The 26,845-nt window shown below is 34.5% G+C and overlaps 1 protein-coding gene across 1 annotated transcript; it reads left to right on the top strand.

Annotated features, from left to right (window-relative positions):
- Nucleotides 1–557: 557 nt before the first annotated feature.
- LOC110037512 (beta-galactosidase-like) lies at nucleotides 558–26,845 on the top strand (the record flags this gene model as incomplete). Its single annotated transcript, XM_020742174.1, has 5 exons — nucleotides 558–756; nucleotides 9,612–9,806; nucleotides 11,856–12,095; nucleotides 13,443–13,589; nucleotides 26,735–26,845. Coding segments are annotated over exons 2-5 (631 nt in total), but the record flags the coding sequence as incomplete, so codon positions are not given.

Genomic DNA, 26,845 nt, shown 5'->3' with positions numbered 1-26,845 from the left:
TTGCGAGGGTGGTTAAGTCGATGAACTTGGGTGTCTGCTAAAATTTTTATACTTATATCACGAGGAAAATTTGCGTATGTAAGATGTACGCAGCGCTGCGTACGTCAGAACATTATTCAGAGGGTGGTGAAGGGGGTTATATTAGCGTTATACCATATGTAACCTCCCAGTAACCTACAAACATATGAAAACAGAAACGCGGAACTTACTACAATGTACAACTATGTTACATGTAAGTTACAAGGACATTACAGAGGGTATAACACAGATATAACCCCCCAATACTCTCTGAATAACCTCCTGACGTGCACAGCGCTGCGTACGTCTCACGTACGCAAATTTTTTCCGTATATCACACACAAATATTTAACATCACATTAAAAATACTATTATTACTAATTTTTTAAATATTTTTGCATAAGGTTATAACACCTGATTGCTATTAATATAAATATCAATAAACTAAGCAAGTATTAAACTCATGGTGTTATGAATGTAAATACATAAAAAAGTGTGGTATTCTCGTAAATTTTTTTTTTGTTTTTTGTCCAATCAAATCCCACGGCAAATTTTCTCTATCCTGGACAGTGGAGAAGCTACAGGCGCGAAATCAAGTCTCCCTCATCGGATTCCAATCCAATAAACCACCCACAAACATTCTTTCGCTGATTGCCTGATCGAACATATGAACTTTTGGCTTATCCAGCAGCCAGATGGCTCCGTGATTCTTCCATGTCTTCTTCTTCGTTCATCAGGGTAACTTATCGTTTATCTCTTTAATAAGGAAATCCAATGGGTTCTGGATTTTTTATCACTAGAAATGGAGATTGGAGGATGAAAAATGTTGTTTTAATCCGGCGTTTTCTTTTTTATTTGGACGCATGTGTTTGCAAGTACATGAAATGCGGCATGATAGACAAGGGAGTATTGGTACGCCTAGGTTAACTTTTGAACAAGATAGAATATTGCGATAGCATTTGATAGTATTAGTAAACAGCAGTGAAGTCCATATGTGCATTGATAGTGAATGGCCTATAGTTGACCGAGGGGAGAGTATAAGATGAAGAATTTGCTAGCTAGATGGCTCTTTTGCTACAAGTGGGATTTAAGTCAAGTTGGATATAGTAAATCCCATTAATCGAAATATGGTAAATTATGAGAGGGGACTACTACTAAATTTTTCTAAATCTAGATAAATTGTTTAGCTTTTATTTTGGAAGGATTTAATGTTTTAAAGGGGAGAAATGTTTAAATCTGTTCAGTTTGGACAATGGTTGGATTTAACAAATCCTATACCTAATAAACAACGGGGCTGAAATGAGCTTTATTAAAATAATATTATTTAAAATACCTAAAATTATGTTTATTAGTATTTGAGCTAAACATTGTTTAAATCCGCTGAAAATATGATACCAAATAGTCCCTATGCGAGTTTTCATGACTTTAATCGAAGGATAGATTTTGCAAACTTAGGGTCTATTAAGGGAAGCTTTTTTATAAGTTTGATTTTGAAAAAATCATCATAATTGTGTTTGGCGATAGCCATGGTTGAACATTTTTTGGTTTATATACATATTTGTATTCAAATTCTTTCTTGTTTTACTCAATAGGCAGTCTCTATATGGGCTTATTATACACTCTGTACATTTGGAATACTTTTTGAATGCATAGACCATTATTATCTTTCAAGTGTTTTCATTTCGCTCAAATGTTTTAACCTTTGGTTTGATAGTTGATTGTCCAGACAATCATTCATATTTTTGCATTTGCATATGCAGGAGATAGAACTCAAGCATGATCCTTTTAGTTTAGGACTTGATCGATTCATGATATGTTAATCATCATTATTGAGATATAGTTCTTTAGATAATGAAAATTATCCTACTAAGATTTTATTTTTTATGATTGTTTAATATATGAACAACTTTTGATATATTATCTTAATCAATTTTAAAATTTAATATGAATATTTTAAGCCATATGAAAGGCCAATATTTTGAAATCTTTTAATTCCAGTCTTTTAAAAGGAAATACATACTCATTTATTTTTAAACCTCTTTTAAGCCAAAATGTTCTTGATAGGACGTTAAGCCCATAGTTAGCTAAGGTCGGGTAAAATTGGGTTCTTCATCAAGTTTTTATCTCAGGTTTATAAGATCCCAATTGAATTTTGATGATACAATTATGGTTGTTAGTGAGGATCCTTCAAACAAGTTAGTTGGCACCTCCATTGACTAAAAGTAACCAAGGTTTGTGATGATTTTTGACATGAAACACGAGATATTTATTGTGTTCATTATCATTCTTTCACTATATACTTTAAGGCAGTAGTAGTTTATCAGTCTTTCTACGATCACTAAAGCAAGTCATTATAAAGCTTATATACTAACTTTAAATGAAAGTTTTTATTTTTACGATTAAGATAGATAATTAGTTATAGGGTTTTATGCCTATTTCAGTTGGATTCATCAGGGATCTGCTTTAAGCCCATATCTTTAGTTTATGAATTTTCTTACTGGACACTTACAAGATGATATACCTAGTTGTATGCTTTTTGCTGATGATGTCCTTCTCATGGATACAAACTAGAAAGAGAGTTCAGGAAAGAACTTGATTTATGGAGGTCAACATTAGAATCTCAAGACTTTCGTTTGAGTAGATCTAAAATTGAATGCATGAAATATAATTTTAATAGTAGTAGATCTAGTGAAGGTTTTGTACAATCGGTGACAAGTCACTAAAAGGAGTGAAATTTAGATATCTAGGGTTTATTGTTTATAGTAATGGTGATATTGATGGGGATGTTATTAGTAGAATTCATGTTGGATGGTTGAAGTTGGGGAATGCATCAGGCCTATTGTGTTATAGCGAAGTACGACTTAAATTTAAAAGAAAAATTTATAAGATGATGGTTAGACCTGCAATACTTTATGGTGCAAAATATTGGCATATAAAAGAGAAGCATAAAATTAAGTGACACTGAGATGATAATGCTTATGCAGATGAGCGGCTTTACACTTAGAGACAAAATGCAAAGTGAATATCCATGAAAGTGTTGGAGTAGCATATATGTCGATCAAGATTATAGAGAGTTGGCTTAGATTGTTTGGTCATAATAAATGGTGATCATCTGATGATCCTGTTAGGGGAGTAGATATTTTAGATTGTAGATATTTTAGATTTGACTTGACTTGTGTTAAGAAAGGTAAAGGTAGACCTAAAAAGACTTGGCCATGTTGTATAAAAAATGATCTTAATTTATTAGAATTAAAAGATAATGACACTCAATATGTCACAATGAAGAAATAAAGATTCATATAGGCGACCCCACTTTGTGGGATAAAGGTTTCTTGTTGTTGTATAATAAAACTGTCATAAGGGAGTAAAATTTTTACATTGTGTTTTAATTAATTTGCGATACGCCATCTAAAATACCAATTTGACAGTACTTGAATACATCAACTTGGTTTTTTAGAGGCCAGATAAACCTATTTTTCAATTTTCATGCAACTATACTTTTCCTCGTGCCTGTTACTTACGTTGCCTTAAAACTGCTCCTACTCTATTAACTAGAAGCAAATTGCAGAAAAATGTACCAAATGAAGCTTCTATCTTGAAGATATTGAGATTTTTTTGACCTTGTTGAAAGAAATAACATAGCAAAGAAATAGATAATTATCAATAGAACATTTATGTTAGTTTTTATGCAATAATAAAACTTTGAATGTCTAATTTCTTTTTTCTTGGTCATTTTTTTGGATGGAAGCTTCACAACTTTTGAAACTATTAATCATTTTCAATTAGATGTCAAGCAGACAAATATGGTCTCATCCCTTTTACTTGTTTTTAGGTCATTGTATTAAATTACAGAAGCTGACATTTTCAATTGTAACAACCCTTAACAATAAACTAGAATATTTTAATGTAATAACCATTTTTTAATTCTGATTATTCTGAATTATTTCCTTTGATTTTCTTCCTTTATCTATTATATTTAGTTATATTTCTTTCCCTTTTTATTATATCCTAAGTTTAGTTTTTCCTTTCTAGTTGTTCCTGTAATGGGTATATATACCCCTCTTGTATCAATAAAAATTATCTTGAGTTCTATTCTAACATGATATCAGAGCCATGCCCTAACCTAGCGGTCGGGCTCTCCCTGTAGCCGGCTTTTTCTGCATCTAAGTTCCTGAAGCTGGCTGGGCCTGCCTTCCCTAATCCCACCTCCTGGATCCCGTCTCCAGCTTCTGGTCCAAGAATTACCATATTTCTTGCCTCCAAAATTGGTTCCCGTCCGCAACTGTTCGTGCCAAGAATTCCTTGAAAGTTGTTGTCTGTGTGACTGTATTTATACAAAATTCTGCATAACTTCTACTAGTTTACAACTTTTACCAGTTTTTTTCTATCAGATTCCAACTTCTGTCAGTTTCTTGCTGTATTAATATAGAAGTATGTCAGATTCCACTTTAGATTTCTTCCAGCATATTTGATCTGATCGCTGGAAACTTTGTCTCCTACTAGAAGATCTTATCCTCCCAAGACCATTATCCTTTCCTCTAGCAGTCGGAGCTTTAAGATGTTTCAACAACCTAACATCTCCTTTGGCTCAATCGGAAACACGGCGTGCCACTCCAACACTGAGCCATCATCAGAATGTGTTTTTGATGCCACAGGAGGATTAATTCTAACCTCCGTTGGTCTTCAGACTGGAGGACATGAAAACAACACGAACTTCCCGATCACGACTCATAAACTAAAAAACAACTACTTTCTCCAATGGTCCAAATATATATCTTTGTTCATTAAATGGCGTGAGCAATTTGGCCATCTCACTAGTATGATTCGTGAATCTCCAAAGACGGTCCCAGTGTATGGGGCTTGGGAAGTAGAGAATTCCATGGACATGTTGTGGCTGACAACTCCATGGAAACTTTGATTGACCAATCATATATGTTTCTTCCTTTCGCCAATGCCCTCTGGATGACAGTTTGTGATACCTACTCGGATGTTTGAAATTCCAACCAACTCTATAAGATATCTAAGAAAATTTGTTAGGCAAAATAAAGATCCAGGACCGTGACCCAATATTATAATGATCTAGTTGCATTATAAATGAAATGCGATTTATATTATGATTATACTTAGAAATCTACGACCGACCTGTCTTTTTTTCATTAAATTATAGAAAATGATTGCATGTTTTAATTTTTGGCAGACCTCAAGAAAGATCTTGACGAAGTCCGGGGCCATATTCTTGGTCGGGATCCTTTTCCTTCTACTCGGGTTGTTTTCACTGAGGTTCGTCAGGAAAAGAGCCAGAGACTTGTAATGCTCGGTACTTCCACTTCGTCTGTCAAAGCATCCGCTCTGGTCTTTGAAAGTGCTCAACACCAGGCTGGTCACCCCATTTGTGATTTCTGCCACAAACCCAACTACACTTATGATAAGTGTTGGATGCTCCACGAAAAACTTGCATCCAAACCTTCGGCTAAATCTTTCGCTATCAAGGGTCTCAGCACATCATCAAAATCCAACACCGTACAACTGACCTCTGCTCAGGATAATCCATAATCCTGCAATTCTCTTAAGAGTCAAATGGATCAATTGGTTAGGATGCTTGGATCCAACCTGCTGTCTTCCGGCCCGTCAACCTTTCACGTTCGTCAAGGTATAAATCCTATGACAGTCACTTCTTTTGTCTCTTCTAGTTCATGACTCATTGATTCAGGTGCCACAGATCGCATGACTAGAAGTTCTCAAGCCTATAAATCCTATTTGTATTTGTGGTGTAGGTTCTCTGGGATATTTGCGTTACTGAAGATCTGTTAACTTGTTTTATTGTATTTGTGACTAGAAGTTCTCAAGCCTTCTCAACATACTATTCTTGTTCAGGAAAATATATTATTAAAATTGTTGACAGGTCTAAAAGCTCTATTGCTGGTAAAAGGTCTGTTGTTTTAACGACAAACCTAACTCTGAAATCTGTTTTACATGTACCTCTGTTGAAATATAAATTTTTATTAGTCAGTAAGCTAGTATATGATATTGATTGCGCTGCTCATTTTTTCTCTGATGTGTGTTTCTTTTAGGATTGTTGTTCGGGAAGGATGATTGGAATTGCTGTGCAGGTTGGCGAGCTTTACTTCTTCCAAGAAAAATACACAAAGAATGAGTACACTTTACCCAGTAGTTGTAGTTTTATCTCAATCTACTGATCGTCTTATTATGTTATACTATCGTTTAGGTCATTCTAATTTCCAGTATTAAAACAATGGTATCTGTTGATGTTTACTAATAAAAATTTTTCTAATTTCAAATATGAAACCTTTTAGTTGGCTAAACATCATCGTGTCCCTTATCCACTCCACAATCACACACCTTCCGCTCATTTATCTCTTATTCATAGTGACTTATGGGAGCCCTCTCGCACTCCTAACTATACCAATAAACGATGATTTCTTATTTTGATTGATGTCCACACTCAGATAATATGAGTCTATATTTTAAAAGATAAATCTGAACCTGTTGGCACTTTAAAAAACTTCTATACCTTCATTTTGACCCAATTCAAAACTCCTATTTAAGTTCTTCAGACTGATAATGATCGTTGATTTTTTAATTTTATATTAAGAGAATTCTTGGTAAGTAAGGACATCCTCCATCATAGCTCTTGTCCCGAAACTACTCAACAAAATGGGGTAGCCAAGAGGAAAAACCGATATCTCTTCGACGTCACTCACTCCATTATGTTTTATTTCAATATTTCAAAGTGGAGAATGGTGTCATTTTTACCGGAATGGTGTCATTTTTACCGTCACTTATCTCATAAATATAATCTCCTAAAAAATTCACAACTTTTGTATCCTTTATTTGTCTCAAAATCGTTATTTCTTAACAATCGCGTCTTCTCCACTTTACACTCTAAAATTTTTTGGTGCACAACCTTTGTTCGGAACACAGTCTCAACTCGGAGTAAATTTGATCCTAGGTCCATAAAATGTGTTTTTCTAGGATACTCTGTCACGCAAAAGGGCTATCAGTGTCTTAACCCTACCACAAATAAGGTCCATGTTAGTGTCGATGTCTCTTTTTTTTAAAGTGTTTTTTACCTCCCTAACTCGACCTCAAGTTTGGGGGAGCTAGAGTTCTTGGACACCGTTCCTTACCCTACTTCTGTGAATGTTCCTCCCACGACACCTACCATCAAGGAACCTTTGTTTCATTTTGTTCCACCCATCTCTCCTATCACTGAAGAGCCATCTGTTCCTTTGATTCCACCTGCACACCGTCTCACTCTTCGTGTCTATGCTCGATGCACTAGTTTTGATGCACCTACTTAGGAGCTTGCTAACACCTTGTTGGACTCTGAATGCCCTCCGGACAACATCCCCAACATTGCTTCGACTCAAAATTAGAAAGTCGGTTTCCTTAGTAAGGTACACAATCAGATATATTCTCTTTATCCTGTGGCAAACTGTCTCCTTTCACAGATTATTGTCAAAACGTAGAACTTTTGCTATGCCCTAACAAATCATCAACTTTCATCCACTATTGAAGTTGCTTTAGCAGACCCAGCTTGGAAAGCTGCTGCCGTGGAGGAGATGAATGCCCTTAAGAGAAACCATACTTGGGACATTGTTAATCTTCCTCGGGGCAAGAAAACAGTGAGATACTGGTGGATTTTTAGCATTAAGCAAATGTCTCATTGTAGTCATCTCCATAGGTCTGTGAGTACCCTTTGGCCGCCCTGTGAGTACCCTTGGGCCGCCAAAGGGTACTCACAGACCTATGGAGATGACTACAATGAGACATTTGCTCCAATGACTAAATTGAACACCATTCGGGTTCTCTTATTCTTTGCAGTGAATTTGGATTGACCCTTATTCCAGCTTGAAGTAAAAAATGCGGTTACATGGCTCTTCCTTCAGGCTTTGACTCCACTGCCTCCCGGGGGCAAGTATTTAGATTGCGAAAGTCCCTCTATGTACTAAAGCAATCATCACGAGCAAGGTTTGAGAAGTTCACAAAGGTGGTAGTAGGTCATGGATTCTCTCAGGCTCAATTAGACCATACACGTTTCTTCCGATATTCCTCCAACAACCAATATCAATCTTTATTGTTTATGTCAATGATATTGTTCTCACAAGGAATACTCTACTAGCATTGGAATCTTTGAAAAGCATTCTTGCTACCTCATTTGTGATGAAGCACTTGAGATCTCTCCAGTTCTTTTTAGGCATGGAAGTTGCTCGATCATCTCTGGGTATTTGCCTATTTCATAAAAAAATATGCCATTGAACTTTTTGACTGAGAACAATATTCTTTTATACAAACCAGTAGCTGTCCCGATGGATCTAAATGAAAAGCTTCTTGATGTTCCAAAGACAGTTCCAATAAACAAGACTAGCAACCAACGCCCTGTGGGAAAACTCATATACCTTACCCATACACGCCCTGACACGTGCCACACAGTTGGGATAGTCAATTCATACATGACCCCTGTGAGCACCATCTTTAAGCTATCTAGCTGATTTCTCACTATTTAAAAGACACATCAGACTCATATTTGTATTTTTCCCGCCACACCTCTTGCAATATTTCTGTTTTCACAAATGCTGATTGGGTTGAATCCTTCCATGATTCACGATTTATCTCGGGGTACTGCTCATTTGTGTGGGAAATCCTGATCACATGTAAAAGCAAAAAGAAATCCGTGGTTGCTCGGAGCAGTGCTGAAGCAATATTTCGATCCATTTCATTAGGAATTTGTGCGGTACTCTGGTTACACACCATGCTCCGAGAACTGTGTATGCTAGTTTCCGTTTCTCTACGGTTGTTTTGTGATAACAAAACTATCACAAAACAACCATTAACATTGCTCACAATCCGGTACAGCATGATCGCACTAAGCACGTTGAGATTGACCGACACTTCATTAAGGAAAAACTCGAGTCTAGGGATATTTGCGTTTTGTTTGCGCTATCCAGTAGCCAACCGGCGGATATCTTCACAAAGAACATTCCTCGACAACTATTCGATGATATCAAGTACAAATTGAACATGTCCAGGTTGAACATGACTGACAACTATGATTCAACTTAAAGGGAGTATTAGAATATTTTAATGACTAGTAATAGTCATTATTTAATTCTGAGTTATTTCCTTTGATTTCATTCCTTTTTCTATTATATTCAGTTTTATTTCTCCCTCTTTCTATTATATCCTAAGTTTAATTTTTTTCTTTCTAGTTGATCCTATAGTAGGTATAATACCCCTCTTTTTATCAATAAAAAGTATTTTGGGTTCTATTCTAGCACAATATTTTCCCTATAGTCTTTCTTGTGGACTATTTAAATCCACTTTGAAAGAGTCTAGGGATTAAATTGATAATTTTAAAGATTATAGGAACTTATAAAGAGTAAGGGATCAATTTGACACATTTTTCATTCCCTATAATATATTTTAAACGCGTACATTCTTTTTGATCCTCTCGACATGACTTCATTTTTCATGATATTCTGATTTTATCGTCCAAATTATTGCACATATCGGACTTATTCTCATATAGTTATCATTGTTATACAAAAACCTATGATATTTGTACTTTGCAGGGCTTGAATTACCTTGATAGCCAGAGATTATTTATCTATAAAAGAGAATTTTGTTTGTTAACATGGCTGTAGCATCTTCAGCTACACTTTTCTCCTTCATGAACCATTCAAGCAGAGTTTGGGAAGATCCTTCTTACTTCAAGTGGAGAAAGCGTGACGCTCATGTACCATTGCGGTCTCATGATACTATTGAAGGTAAAAGCTCTCCATTTTGCTGTGGCTAAATCCTACCATTCCTGTCTTTTTTCACTTCATTTTCTGCACATTAATTTATTCTTGATTTTTTTGTCATCAGGAAGATTTACATTCATACTACTTAATTCCCATGTATGTACATTTCTAACAATTAAACTTCAATTTTTACATATATGACTTCTTACCTAAGGATGAAAAGGTGTATTTTATGTTTGAAAAGTTAAAATTGTGATATTTTTTTATATGGTATGAAAAATTTTGGGTGGAATAAATGCAAAATGTAAAGTTGAGGTGTTAGTATATAAATACATAAAAATTGGGTGGTATTTATGTATTTAAACATCCCTTTTCATTATATGGTATCAATGTAATCCACACAGAGAGAGAGAGAGAGAAAGAGAGAGAGAGAGAGAGAGAGACAATGTTCACCCTTTTTGGGTACTAATTGGTCCCTTTGAATTTTTAGCTGTAGTGCTTCAAGAAAATTTGATGACTATTAATGTCCATAATGTAAGCTGTGGCAAAGGGTACTCGCAATAGTGTGTGCATACACATAACAAAAGGGAAGATTTACATAAATACCACTCAATTTCTATGTATTTACATATGTAACACCTAAACTTCAATTTTTACACACACGCCAGCTTACCTATGCCTGAAAAAAGTGTAATTTACTTTTTAATAGTTGAAACAATGATATTTTTGATGTGGTATGAAAGATTTGGGTGGCATAAATATAGATGGTAAAGTGTAGGTGTTAGATATGTAATTGCATAGGAATTAGGGACGTCCATTATTCGGTCAGAGCTGAAAGACCGAATTCAGCTGAACTTGTTTGATTGATTCGGTTCGATTTCAAAAATGCATTTTGGTTTTTGGTTCTTAAAACCGTAATATTCAGTTTTCGGTTATTAGATCGGTTTTCGTTTTAATTCAACTAGACAAACCAAAAAACTGAAATTTAATTAAAATTTTTTATTATATATTATGGGCATTTACATACATACCACCTAAATTTAATTAAAAATTTAAGTGCTCCAACGACGGAAAAAATTAGAGAGAGTCTTCTTAGATGGTTTGATCACATTAAACGTCGACTATCTGATGATCCTATTAGGAGAGTAGATGTTTTAGACCGACTTCTGTTAAGAAAGACAGAGGTATACCTAGGAAGACTTGGGCTCATTGTATAAAAAATGATCTTAATTTATTAGAACTAAATGAAAATATGACACTAAATAGGACGCAATGGAGAAAAAGGATTCATGTAGTCGACCCCACGTAGCGGGATTGAGGCTTTGTTGTTGTTGTTGTCGTCGTCTACATACCACCGAATTCTTATGTATTTATAACCAACACCTAAACTCTGCTTTTTACATTTACACCATCGAAATTATTCATATCACACAAAAAATACCACCCTTTTTACTTTAAAAAGTAAAATATACCTTTTTATGCATACATAAGTTGACATTAATGTAAAAATTGAAGTTGGTGTTAGATATATAAATTCATACAAATTAAGTGGTATATATGTAAATCTTCCTATATTTTCATTTCATGTAACAAAAAAAAAATCATATGTGCAACATCTGATTAAAATAAATAGTTGGTTTAGGAAATTAAATTTTATTACACATGCAATATATGTAATTTGTAATTTTTGTTCATAATCAAATTGCAACGAATAATTAAATGTCCTTCTATTCATAACTAACCGTTTAAACCAAATTAATTTTTGGTAATTTGGTTTAGTTTTTCAAATTTTGGATTTTGGTTTCAATTGATTTGTCCAATTTGCAAATAGATCCATCTAAAGCGACCAAATGCTAACCCCTCATAGGAATTGAGTGTTATGTAAGTAAATGCTTGACATATATTTCAAATTATTGCCTTTTTACTTGGAATGCTTATATTTTTGACAAATAATGTCTTCTTTTTATCTTTTTATTTTTTTCAGCTCAATTATACTGATCCATTCCAGTCTTTAAGTCTGCCATATATTTACTGAAGATCTGTTAACTTGTTTTATTTGTATTTGTGGTGTAGGTTCTCTCAGATATTGGTATGAGCGGAGTAATGTGGATTTCTTGCTTTCCAACTCTGCAGTATGGAATGACGAGGCAGTTTCCGGTGCTCTTGAGAGTGCTGAATTTTGGGTAAAGGGTTTACCCTACGTTAAGTCCTTAAGCGGATATTGGAAATTCCTTCTTGCTTCTTCTCCTACAACCGTTCCTGTGAACTTCCATGATACTGGATTTGATGACTCAGTTTGGGATTCATTGCCAGGCAAGTGTCATGCTTAATTTTCTCTGGAATCCTAACTCTTTTCTTTCTCTACTTGATCCAACTGCATTAGAGCATTCCGTTGGTTTGGATGGTTCGGTTTCCAAATTAGTTAAACCGATTGTAATTGAAATCTAAAACCCGAAAAACCATACCAAAGAAGATTTTGATAAAACTGAACCACCAAGCTGAAATTCAATTCGGTTTAAAACGATTGGGTCATGACAAACAAAAATTTGTTTGTTAGTAAGAATTTGGTTGTGAACAAATATCAAGGCTCACATATCTTACATGTATAATATCAATTTAATTTTAGGAGTCATCCATTTAATTTTAAAATTTTAATTTTTCAATTTGTTCGGTTAAATATAAATTAAATTTGAACTAATAACCGAAAATCGAATATTGAGGTTCTAAAAATAAAAAAACCGAATCAATCAAAATTGTTCGGCTTGGTTTGTTTTTTCGGTTTTTACCAAATAATACACAACCCTAATCTGCATTTCATGCTTGCTCGTGAATTTAATATGCTTCTGATGAATTTCAGTTTTTATTTGCCTTGTATTATTGCGATCTACTTTTTGTGTGATAGAATGTGACACTTTCCCGTCGAATATAGTATGTGTAATAAAGGATTTTCTTAGAGCAGTCCTCTTATCATAAATTTTTTTGTCTCATATAGCATAGTTTGCATATTGACTTTTCAAATCTTTTAGTATTCGAGTAAAGTGTTAAAATAACCTCCTCACTATTTAGATGATGCCATTTTAGTCCCGGAGTTTATAAAAGTGTTAAATTAGTCTACAAATTGATTTAATGGGGTTAAAATAGTTTTCTGTGAGGACTATTCTAATTCATATTACAAGAGTTTGGGGACTAAAGACATTTTAGGAACTATAGAACTAAATGCCCTCTTGTTAACGGTCTGGGAATCATTTGACACTTTTTTCTTAAGTATTCTACTTTTAGATTACTTTGATTTTGTCTTAGCTACTGTTCTATTGAAGATTGGTAGTTAAATGGTTTGGAGCTTTTGGATATTGATTCTAGAAATACTTGTCAATTTTCATATATTGTGTGAGAGCTTTCTCAGAGCAGACTTATGTGTTAATCACATCATGATTGCCTATATTAATTATTTATTATACGAGCTCGAAGCTTTAATTTGAATTTTAACTGAAACCATGTCAAACAGGGATGAGAAAGCACTCAATTCTATTGGGAAAAATATGACTACAATCTAATGAACTTATATACAGGAGAAGAAAAGTGAACCAATAAAATTTCGAAATTTCATTTGCATTCTTCTGATTAAATTTGGTGAAAACTAACCATACTGTTCTTAAACAGTTCCTTCAAATTGGCAGATGCATGGATTTGATTGCCCGATCTATACAAATATTACTTATCCCTTTCCGCTTAATCCACCCTATGTTCCTGTGGACAATCCAACTGGCTGTTACAAGAGGCATTTTTGCATTCCAAAGGATTGGAAAGGTATTCCTTGTTAAGCTTTTGAATGCTGGCATAACATTTTATTTACCCTCTTAACTCATTATACATCAAAATTTTCCTTATGCATATTTATGATATGTGCAACTTTTTCAACTTTTTTTCTTTTTGTTTTAATTTGATTTATTATTCTCTCCTGTGTGAGTTGTGTAAATGAGAAGAGGTATTTCAAAACTTTTTATTTTTATTTCTGCATTTTTTTTCTTTTTGAGTAGGATTATAATTGAATTGAGTAAAGTGTGTGTGTGTGTGTGTCTATATATATATTAAGCCCAAAGGCGAATATATTAATAAAAGAAAAGGTACAGATATTTTGGATGAAAGGGCCCAAAATAGCACCCTATGCACCTGACATACAACACCACATGTAAAGATACATGTATATCCAAAAAAAAAAGATTGAAAAGTTGACAGAAAAAAAAAAAACACCAATAGTCTGTCAGCACTCGCAGGTTTAGTTAGCATGCGAAAGATTCAATTTAGCCTTGTCTTTGCCTCTAGTTCTAGGACGGGAGCCTGCTAACAAATTGCTAAGTTTGCTGTCAATACACGAAACAAATAATGTGTCATCCATCAAGTTTGGTAATAGGCCTCAATTCTTCTTCTTCCTAGATGTATAGACCTGTCATTCTTCTTCCGAGGATTGACTCATCTGATCAGTGGATTGGTCCAAAGCTGGTTGAATATGTGTAGGTTGTTGCACATTAAGAGCCCCATGTGCCTGAGTAACAGTAACAACTTGTTCGTCCTAATGAGTCGGAAGCACAGTAGAAATATTGTCACTTGTTATATCAATGATAGGTTCTAGGGCAAGTGAAGTCTGAAGAGTCTCCCCCGCCCCCAGGAAAGGAGATTCCACTGACAGGGAACCTACATCATGATTATGTGGAGGCTGAAAGGTTGACATATTACTTGCGAGGATAATAACATCTTCAGGAGTATCCTTCTGATGATCAATAGTGTCAATAACTTGGAGCAAATCAGGAGCGGGAAGCACTGTCTCTAACTGAGCACTTTGTTTCTTTGGTCTGAGATGGGGAGTGTAGATGATGACATTGAGAAATAAAACGGCTGAACATACGACACTTTGAGCAATACGAAGGGAAAGACTCAATCAAAACCTTCTGCCAATATCCATGATGTTGTGTGTCTAACCAAATTTTCTCAGAAACAATTAAAGTGATGTCCCTTTCAATAAGTACCCTGACTTCAGAGGGACGAGAAAGATTGAATGTAGGAATGTCTGTTTTGAGCGGCTTACTATAGGCTGAAGCAATCAAGTATAACAATTTCTGAGTAAAATAATAAAATTTCGGGCTAGAAAGACAAATCTAAACCGGAATGATTGTTGGCTCCGTATGTGGATCAAAATCCACAGACCATTTCAAAATTTTGATAGCTTTGTTATCAATCCAGATTAATTTTCTAGCAAATAAGCATGTGTAATCCTCTTCATTATTAAGTTGAATAAGGATGTGTCTTCCATCTAAAAGTTTAATTTTCCAATCCAACAAGGTGCATAAGCTCAAAATCCTCCTGTATAAGCTCCATTTTAGGAGGGACATAAAGAAATTTTTCGACTAAATTCAGACGACAGGAGGAAACAAGCTGATTACATTCAGCTTCCGTAAAAAATATAGCTTGCTTCACATGCTTCCTACCAGGTTTCTTGATGTCCTCTTCCCCAACTCAAAAAAAGTGAAAGAGCGCGGTGTAAGAGTACCTGAAGCGTGGACTGCTGCAAGGGCAGTGTTTCACCGGCGCTTAGGCGCCAAAATACTTTTGCACCTTTTTTGCATTTTTGGTCCAAATTTGATGCTTTTTCACTCATTTTAGTATTTTTTACATTTTTATTTCTACCTGAAGAAAAAAATACACAAATACCTTCCATTAAAACGCAATATCTCAAAAATAGATATAAAATTGTGTATTATCTCAAAAATAGATATAAAATCAAAAATAGATATAAAATTGTGTATAAAAACATTATATATTTTAGATGTATCAGACAACCAACATATGATTTGTCGGAAGCCATCACCAAAAGACAAACACAAAGATAGAATAGCGAAATAACAGTAAACGGAAGAACAAAAGCCGAAAGCTGAAAGGGGGATCAACTGGACCCTTGTCCAAGTCGAGCAGGAAACCGATCTCTCTGCTTTGAGCCCCAGGAAGAGCAAAAGCCGAAAGCCTATACGAACACTCTGCTTTGAGCTCAAGGAGGAGCCCACGCCTAGGAATGTCCACGACAAAAGCAGGGACGAAAGCCTGCGATGAGAAACGAAAACGAAGAATTGCGACGACGAAGGACTACAGCAGAAACCGACCTTCCAATCGACGACGAGGACAAAGGACTACTTGACAGACGCAGTGAGACTAACCAAAGGAAAGGATTGACCGTAAGATTTGTTAATACGCCGTAACAGACGCTAGGGTTCACTATGAGGCAAAACCCTAGCAATGCCACGCACGGGAGAAGACACTATCATATATATATATATATATAACCTCATATCAAACAATTATTTTGGCTGTTAACTGAAATTAATGAGCTTTTTGGATGAAAGAGTTTCAATTTTCTATTAAAATAAAAATAATAGTGTGGAAGGAAAGAAGTTGAGTTTGTGTTTATAGATGTCTTTATTAAATATAAGGTGTAAAAATAAAAATAGAATGGTCATGCGTCCAATTCATATTTCTCACATTATTCTTCATTTCTTGGGAAAGTTTAAGATGCTCATTTTTATTTAGGGCTTGTTGAAGACTACTTTTGGTTTTTATTTTCTATTTTTTGTTTCTATTTTGTTTTATTTATGTTTTTATTTGATGTAAAATGTGTTTGTTATTTGATTAGGACGTGATAGTTTTTGAATGCTTTGAAAAATATTTTTTTTAGAAACAAAAAATATAAATATATTAAAAACACATTAAACAGATATGTTTTTTAAAATAAAGGAGAAACAAAAAAAGAAAATTGATCCCAAACAAGCCCTTGGTTATTGTATCAAATATTTGTTCTTTTAGTGATAGTTAGCGGTCAATATTTATCTCTATTTTTTCACGAGGAATAGAATTCAGAAAGTTATATACATCTTGCTTCATATTTCTCGTTGGGATAAAATTTGTATAATGACATATTAGAACTTTTTCTAGCATATAAAAATCATTAATTCAAACTGGAGTAAATGGTACAAATTCTCAATTCACAAAATACAAATTCTCACTTCAAACACTGCAAATGAGAAAGCTAGAAATAGCAAAATCGCACTTCAAACCGCAAATGAGAAAGCCACAAATCGCGAAGAGAAAGTCATTCCATAAAAAAAAAAAGAGATGATACTGTGTGAGGACAGAGAGCACAGTAAACAGAGAGAGAGTCGGGGATCAGAGGGAAAAGTCTTATTTTTATACTCTATAAAAAAGGCTTTTTTCGATGTTTAGTTTCTTTGCTTCGAAATAGAATTAGCTATGAAAGAGAAATTAAAAAATTTGCCACAATCCCCGACACTTGACTAGCAAGAATGATGCAGCATTCAAGTCCTTAAATTTGTTATTTGGGCCTTGTGTTAGTGGTTCATTCTCCAACTTCCAATAATATGATCATGAATTTAATAACTACTTCTCACACTATTGCTTATTTCTTGAAAAAAATATTAGATGCGCATTTTCATTAAACTCTTGTATCGAGGGTTTACTTCTTAAAATCTTATAATTGGCTCTACGCTCCTTTATAAAATCTATATGATATGATTTTATTTCTTATAAAAAGGGGCAAGCACCATGCTGGTTACAAGATTTTAAGAAGTCACTAAAAGAGACAAATCTTTGCTACAATAACTAAGGAAAAATGAATGCTTGAAATTTCTTCAAGTAGTGGGCATTAGTGTGACGAGTAGGAATTGAACCAATAACAATATATTTGATAAAAAATATGTCTACAAATACCAACTCCTTTTCTTCCTTTATATTATAATTTTTTATTGGCAATTAAATTTCTTCATCCAAAACATTGAGAAGCAAACTAATTGTTTCATATGTGATGTTAGTTATCAATTAAATCGAAAAATTTTATCGTCCTATGTATTTTCTTATACTTAGCTTGGTCATACAAGTTATTCATGTTTGGGTTGAACTTTGAGCCGAGCTTTCATATATGTTTGCACTTGGATTGTTTAATATTTTTGGTAATCAAACATGTTTTGTACTTGCTTGTCTGATATAATTGATATAATATGTAAAACAGTCTAATAAATTAGATAAAAAATTCTACGAGTGCTTAGCTTCTCATATTAATAGCATTTGCTTCTACTTCGAGTATGTGCTTGAGTATTTATTCATGTTTTAAGAGTCATGACTGTATTATATGATTATTGGTTGCAAATGAAGTGTTAGAGGTTGTAAATGTCAAAATCTTGAGATGAGGCGTGCACATATCTAGTCAACATTTTTCAATCATTACAATAAGCCATTATATATGATTTGATTACTATTAAACCTAGTATATATTGATTCTTGAAAACCTATCATTATTGTATGAGTTGCTTAGGTTAGAACCTTGCTAAATGTAAAATTTCTCATAATTCTCTATCTAGATAGAGTACCATAGAGCCTTTACTCCTTTAGCCCAATTTGGTGACATGAATGGTCGAGAGTCGCATAAGAAGAAAAATTATTTGAGGCAAAAGCTACATTGATGCCAGTTTAGGACTCTTAGAAGGTGTCTAAGAAGCAAAGTTAGTGGGGAGGCGGTCGTGAAATAGCTATAGAATGAGAATATGGGAATTCTTTGGCGTTTGGAAAAGAGATAGGGGACATTCAACGACTGTTTAAACTGTAAACAACGATCAAAATGCGAAATGACAGGGTGCGAATAGCGAGGGGGATCCATTTCCATTATGGAGCAAAGATACCAACACCCTGCTTACAAAAGTAAGATGGTACAACAGTCCTAGCATATAAAACAAAGAATATAATCTCCAAAACACTAAAATAAAAACTAATGTCTCAAAAATTGCCAAATGATAACTTAGGGTGCTTGCTCATTCATATTTTTTTAAGAATTTGATTTTAGTTAGCTTGATTTTAACAATTATAATTAATTATGCTTATTAATTATGATTACAAAATTTAAATTGATAACTAAATACTTACAATTTTTATGTATTATAATGTTCTATTTTAAATGCTTATATCTTATTAAATGAAATTTCTGATTTTTTCTTGTTTATTTATGTTTTACATCAAATCTAACAAGTTTTAAGGATTGAATCATACACTTAAATCATGAAGTTTTTGAAAATAATATCATTAATAATAATAAATTATTTCATTTTTACTGTCACATTAGTAAAAAAAAGAGTTGAGGATGTCTTAAAGAAAATCAAAGGTGGAAAGTCTGTAGAACCTGATGATATCCCAATTGAAGCGTAGAAATATTTAGGAGATTTGAGTGTTTCCTGGCGTACTAAACTCTTTAATATTATTTTAAAAACTAAAAAGATGCCTGAGGAGTGGAGGAAGAGTATTTTGGTCCATATTTTTAAGAATAAAGAGCATGTTAAAGAGCACGTACAAGAGTGTGCAAATTATAGAGGTATTAAGTTGATGTGCTATACTTTAAACATATGGGAGAGGGTAATTGAACATAGGTTAAGACGTATTACAAAGATTTCTCATAATCAATTTGGATTTATGTCGACAAGTCTACTATGAAAGCTATACATTTACTGAGAGGTTTAATGGAGAAGTACAAAGAGAATAAGGAGGATCTACATATGTTTTTTATTAATATAGAGAAAGCATACGATAAGGTTACAAGAGATAACCTTTAGATAATTTTAGAGAAAAAATGGGTTGATATGACTTATACTCAAGTCATTAAAGATATGTATACTTGAGCTGTTACTTGTGTTCCAACAGAAGGAGGATTGATCAAGTATTTTCCTATTTTAGTTGGATTACATTAGTGGTCGACTTTAAGTCCATATTTTTTTGCTTTAGTTTTGCTTTAGTTCGGGATGCTCTTAATGGACATTTACAGGAGGATGTACCTTGGTGTATGCTTTTCGCTGATGATATCCTTCTTGTAGATAAGACTAGAGAAAGAGCTTAGGAATAACATGAATTAAGGAGGTATACTATGGAGTTTAAAGGCCTTCGTTTGAGTCGAACTAAAACTGAATACATTGAATATAATTTTAGTTATATTAGTTCTAGTGATAGAGTTGTATCTATGGGTAATTAAATTATTAAAAGGTATGAACGTTTTAGATATCTCGGGTCTATTGTTCAAAGTGATGGTGATATAGATGACGATGTTAGATGACGATGTTATTAGTAGAATTTAGTAGAATTCAAGTTGGTTGGTTAGTGGAGGAATGCTTCGGGCTTATTGTGTGAGAAAATTATCGCTTAGACTGAAAGGAAAATTTTATAAGGTGGCGGTAAGACCTGCAATGCTCTAGGGTGCCGAATATTAGCCTTTAAAAGAGAAGCATAAAACTGAGTTAAGTGTTGTCGAGATGAGAATGCTTAGATGGATGAGTGTTAGATGGATGAGTGGCTTTACACACTTAGAGACAAATTGCTAAATGAATATATCTGTGATAGGTTTGGTGTAGTTCCAGTGACACACAAAATTAGAGAGAGTCGTCTTAGATGGTTTGGTCACATTAAACTTTGATCATTTGACGATCTGGTTAGGAAAGTGTATGTTTTAGATTCTACTTATGTTAATAAAGGTAGAGGTAGACCTTGAAAGGCTTGGGCATATTGCATAAAAAAACGATCTTAATTTATTAGAATCAAATGAAATATGACTCTCAATAGGATGCAATGGAGAAAAAAGATTCATGTAGTCGGCCTCACGTAGTGAGATAAAGGCTTGTTGTTACCTTGCATAACTTGCATATTTGAGTGTCAATCTTAGCATAATTTTACTTAGATAAGAAAACTTGGTCGATGCTAGCCTCCAATTCAGATGTTTACTTATAAGGGAGAACAATTTGGTCTCTTTCCCCTCTTGAAATATCAGTTTTGTCCCTTCTGAAATATTATTTATCCTTATTTGCCCTAGGCTCTCCCACATGGGGTTTAGGGGGCAGTTTGTTCCCTTAAAAAAAGAGGCTGGTTTTGCCCTTGGGTGATAGTGATTGAGGAGTTTAAGGCGAGAAAGCTAAAAACATCGAACAAGAGAAAAAATAACGAGAGACAAAATTGCGGTGGAAATAAGAGATGAGAATCATAAAATTATACTAGAGTAGGAAGTAAGTATAATATGTTACTATTAAATAAGTAATTGAATAATTTATATTTAACTAAAATTTAATTAAGTAAATTTATGTGCTATCATTTTAGCTTAATATAAAGCCTTTAATAATCACATGTTAAACAACAAACAAGCTTATTTTATTAGCAAAAATTTTTGAGTTTCATTGTATTCGTGCGGGATTCATTTAGCCTTATAATTATTACAAAAATGTTAAAATTTATTTAATCTCTAATGTTAACGACTATTAATCGAGCCGAATTAGAGCTATTTTTTTAGTGCATTGATTCACTTAAAAAACATAGTGAAGGGGGAGAACCAGTAAAAAAATAAATTAAGGGTTTGATTTGGCAACCGTAGCTTTTTAAAAAGGTGTTTATAAAATTGTGGTGGAGAAAACTTCTTAGAAGACTGTTACGGGGATTAATATATATATGTATATATATTTTAGCCAATTGAAAGCCCAAAGTCTAATATATTAAATAGAAAGAAGGATACAGATAGATTGTGTGGGAGGGCCCAAACATGACACCCTGCCCACACGATAACCACCACATGCAAATGGTTCAAAAAAGAGAAAATACAGAAAAAATACATGAGAGACCTAAAGAAAAAACCAAAAAGTGTCAAAAAACGTAGTATCAGGTAGCTAGTGAGCTACCTAATTTTGTTTTGTATCTGCCTCTGATTCTAGGGAAGGAGCCAGCTAATAAATTGATTGTAAGATGAGTGTCATTGACAGTAGTAACCAATGTATCATCCAATAAGTTTCCGAGCTCGAGTCGGCCTCCATTCTTCTTCTTCCTTGTGGAATAAACCTATCATTCCTCATCCGAAGATTGACTCACTCGATCAGTGGATTGGTCTAAAGTGTGTCAAATATGTGTAGGTTGTTGAACATTAGAAGCAACGACTTGTTGTACCAACTGAACTTTTATTGAATCAAAGGGGCGCTCTCGTGTGTCTTGGCATGTAAGTGCGTCTTCTTCAATAACAGTAAGTGGTATAAGCACGTTTGGATCTGTACCTATAGATGATGTTCTTCATCAAGAACTACGGTGTTGGAAAGAGAATCGGGTTGCACCTTCTCAGCAGGGATGATAGGTGACAAATCTTTAGCGATATTCGACCTTAGGTGGCTGATCGGGTTGCACCTTCTCAGCACTCAGACCATCTCCAGAGAGGCTAGGCGAGCCGTTAGAACAAGGCAAGCAGACTTAGGGGGAAATTGTCTATCGGGCAGGGCGACAGAGGCGTCGTCGAGTACAAGAATGACGGTGCGAGCCGTGACGGCTAACGAGGAGCTGCGAGCGAGCGTCGCCGACTGCGGGTGAGGAGAGACGACGCGAGCGAGTGTCGTCGACAGGAGGACGACTGTGAGCTAGCGTCATCGAGAAAGCTGCGAGGGCATGAAAATGTCGTCGCGGGAGACGACAGAGAGAAAGAGCGAAATCGAGGAATCACAGCCGGGAATCGCCATCGAGTGAAACCCTAGCAGAGTCTGCTGCCCTTTCGACGCCATACTCGAATCACCGTCGGTCATATATATATATATATATATCAAAAAATCAGACAACTTTTTTATAACCACCGCACTTTAACAAATTATGTTGAAAAAGACAGTTTTTATCACATAAAATTTTAGAAGGTAAAGAAACAGTTTTTTTGACAGAATCATGAAGGTGATTTGAAAAGGTCAAGTAGACATAAAACTATCCCAAGCAAACTCTAAATGGATTTACCAAAAAAGAAAAAATCACAGTGATAGTTATGGTTGCCTTTGCTTATATAAAAATGACTATGGGGCCCACATGTAGCAATGCAACACATTCAATGGTGGATGTTGTCCATGGCAAAATTTGGGTTTATAGCTTGAGGACCTTTTTTTCCCGCCAAAACTAGCTCTGAAATTTTGAACCATCTTTTACCATTTAATGCTATTAGCATAGCCCAAAATTGAAAATAATAAAACATAATAGGAAGATTTACATACATGCCACTCAATTTCTATGTATTTACATATCTAGCACTTAAACTTCATGGCGCGAGAGCTTGTGGAATCACATGATTTTGCTTGATTCCACGTGATTCCAAATGTTCGCAGAATCCTGTGATTCCATGGGATCGCATAATTCTGTGATTGTGGGTGCCAACTAGCCAAGATTCACCTGATTTCTGATTCTATCCCGATTTTCTTTCTTTTTTGATTTTTCCTATTTCTTTAATTCTAATTAAATTATTTTCTATTGGGGAGCTCTTATATATTTTGTCTTTTTGTTGTTTTGATACATTAGCTTTGATTTTATGTATTATGAATTTTGTAATATCTGAAATTTGCTCTAAGGAGTGTTGTATCATCTATTTTTTGCAAGTGGTGTTTCTCTATCTTCCTTAGGAACATGTGGTGTAACCTTCCCGACGTTTCGTCGTTTGACCACTGTTTTCAGTCTGGATGGCCATTATACTATTCCGTATGTCATAGATATGACCTATTTTCACCCATTATTTCACAATTTTTTTGTCAAATCACTTTTCTAAACACCTTCTAGGAGCCTTAGAACGGTGTCATATGATATTAAAGCCCGAAAAACACTAAATTTTTAGAGATTTGCCATTTTAACACAAACTAAGAAACAATACAACCTAACCTAACGCCCACACCAAAGTAAATTTACATCATTCACTTAACTCTAACACCAACCCTAACCTGAAATCTTCTTTTCTGTCAAAACTTTCATTAGAAGAAAGAGACATCATGCCGCCAAGAAGAAACTCTTAATGTGGTTTCAGAAGCTCACTACAAAAGTTTGTCGCCATTGAGAGGAGACAACCTGGTGTCATAACGGTGACTCACCTGATTTAGTGAAAAAAGTGAATCCCTTTCATTTTGATGAAGAACTAATACTCTGATGATTTGGCATGGAGTAGCAAAAGAGGAGCCGACATTTTGGAGTGAAGGTTGACCTGTCGGATTTTAATGGTTGCATGGATCTGGTTAAGATCATCGAGTGGCTCCGGGCAGTGGATCAAGTCTTTGAATACAAGAATATCTAAGTGATAGAAGAGTAAAGTTAGCCACCGCCAAGCTAAAGAAGAGCACATCTCTGTGATGGAAAATTTTGAAGCGTTAACGCCACTGCGAGAGAAAAATAAAATCACTTTATGGTCTAAGATGAAAAAGAAGATGCACTGCAACTACATACCATCACATTATATAAAAGTCATTCTTGAGACTTCATCACTTACAACAGAGTCACCTCGCAGTAGATGATTGTATGATTGAGTTCGAGGAGCTTATGTTTAGATGCGAGCTAGTGGAGCTGAGGAGAACACCATAGCTCGATATTTAGGAAAGTTGAGACCGTCAATTGACAACGTAGTGCAACTACAACTTTGTGTGATATTATAGGATGTCTAGATCTTAGTAAAGGTAGAGAGATAACATAACATTATCAGGTTCATAATACTCTTCAAATAAGGTTTAGTCATTGGATCATACAACAAGAATACACCTAGTGAAGCACGCAAGCCAACACCGTTCGAGAAGAAATCAGTCCAGAGTGGAGAAATTACGAAGACTACCATCACTCCCAAATCCATCACAGTCAGAAAATCCTTCAAGTGTCACGATTTTGACTTTATAAACAGGAGGGCGAGGGATCTCTTTCACTGAGCAGGAAGTAGTTGAAAAAATTGGTAGTGACATAGGAGAGAATGAAGACGTCAGAAATGAGTAGGAGCTCTCAGTTGACGAGAGAGATATCAGTGATTCAAGCCGAGCACATGAATGAAACTCCAACTGGACTAGCATTGATTGTCCTAGAAGATAGTGAGTTCAAGGAACTAATACTAGAAAAGGGTCAACTCTTATTGAAAGAGTTGTTATCTTGACTGACAGTTTACCTCTCGAGTGGTTGTCGCTGAGAGTGATCAAGCATGTCAGATTTCATTTTAAAGTAGATTTCCTCTGACAAACTTGTTTATCAAATCACCCAACTGAGTATGAGGAGTGGGAGAAACAAGCTATAAATTTAATGACTTGAGATTCGGTAGTGAGAATACTCGTCTATGTGAGTTTCAACTCAATTTGTGTAAAAAGGGATGAGTATTTAGTTTATTAGGATAGACATTGGAAGAATATACACGTTTTAAGATTATATTAGGTACAAGTGAGCATAGACTTTGTAGTGGGTCTCTCCCAATTACAACAGTGCAATGACTTTGTTATGGTGGTAGGTTGATTCCAGAAGCCCCTATAGATGTAGAAACCTCTCCTAACCGGAAAGGATGACAGGCAAGCATGTGGAACCACATGATTCCACTTGTTTCCATGCGAATCCATTCTATTCTACATGATCGTGGAATCCCGAGATTCTGCATGATTGCAGAATTCTCACTATCACGAGTGCCGACTAGCTAAGGGCCGATTGATTTTCTTATTCCAGCTTTATTTCATTTTTATTTTTATTTTTTCCTATTTCTCTATTTCTAATTAAGTTATTTTCTATTGGGCAACTCTTATATATATATATATATACATCTATATATATATATATAGATGTATATATATATATATATAAGAGTTGCCCAATAGAAAATAACTTAATTAGAAATAGAGAAATAGGAAAAAATAAAAATAAAAATGAAATAAAGCTGGAATAAGAAAATCAATCGGCCCTTAGCTAGTCGGCACTCGTGATAGTGAGAATTCTGCAATCATGCAGAATCTCGGGATTCCACGATCATGTAGAATAGAATGGATTCGCATGGAAACAAGTGGAATCATGTGGTTCCACATGCTTGCCTGTCATCCTTTCATATATATATATATACATATATATATATATATATATATAATTTTGCTATTTTGAGGTAGCTAGCTTTGATTTTATGTATTGTGAAGATTTTAATATTTAATTTCTGCTCTAAGAAGTGCTGTATTCTTTTTCTTTTGCAAATGACATGTCTATATCTTGCTCAAGAAAAGGTGGCCTAAGCCATATGCACCTCGCCATTTCGCCATTCAAGTGTAGTTTTCAGTTCAGACGGCCACTACACCCTTCCAAACACCGTCTATATCCTTTATTTTCACTTCCTTGCTACTCTACAATCATTTTTCTGCTATATCCCTTTCTTAAACACCTTCTAGAAGTTGTAGAATGTTGTCACTTCAATTTTTAAGTACATGCCACCTTACCTATGCATTAAAATGTGTGTTTCATTTTGTAGAAGTTAAAATGGTGATAGTTTTTTATATGAAAGATTTGGGTTGTATAAATGTAAGAAGTAAAGTATTAGTGCGATATATAAGTACATAAGAATTGGGTGGTATGTGTATAAATACCCCAATATTAAGGCATGATAATCATAATAAAAAAGTCGTTAGAGTTTTATGGGAAATAGGCTACAACCATGGTTGCCACTACGAGTAGCACAAATATGCATGTAAAGTTGTGAATATTAAAGCGCTTACAATTTGAAGCTAAATTTAATGCAAGCAGCAATGGAAAAGAAATTAGTCTTTTCACTTTGCCTGTTCAGAAATAGTTGGGGCTTAATCGGTATATTTGTATTCTTTAATATCAGTTGAATTTCTAGAATTTAGGAAACCGATATGGACTGGACTACAGATTAAGGTCTCGATTGCCATAATCTTGAATTTATATATTTTTATCATAAAATGTTTCAGTTTCTTTGTATTGTTTTCATTTAAAGTTTTTACTTGTGAATTTGTGCCATGTTGACATCATTTTATTAATTTACCAATGGGATCTCTTATTGGGTGCTGGTGTATTTTTTAATAGATTTTGGGACTTCGTCTAGAACAATTGCTTACTTCATGTTTTTGAAATTTCTACAGGCCGACGGATCATGTTGCATTTTGAGGCTGTTGATTCAGCCTTTTTTGTGTGGGTAAATGGGATCCTTATTGGATACAGGTTGGTCATAGTGCATGTTATAAGCTCTAATT

This window comes from Phalaenopsis equestris, unplaced genomic scaffold (genome assembly GCF_001263595.1).
Source record: "Phalaenopsis equestris unplaced genomic scaffold, ASM126359v1 Scaffold220451, whole genome shotgun sequence".
Taxonomy (NCBI): Eukaryota; Viridiplantae; Streptophyta; class Magnoliopsida; order Asparagales; family Orchidaceae; genus Phalaenopsis; species Phalaenopsis equestris.
Note: the sequence above shows the minus strand (reverse complement) of the source record. Positions and strands in the feature narration are given on the sequence as shown.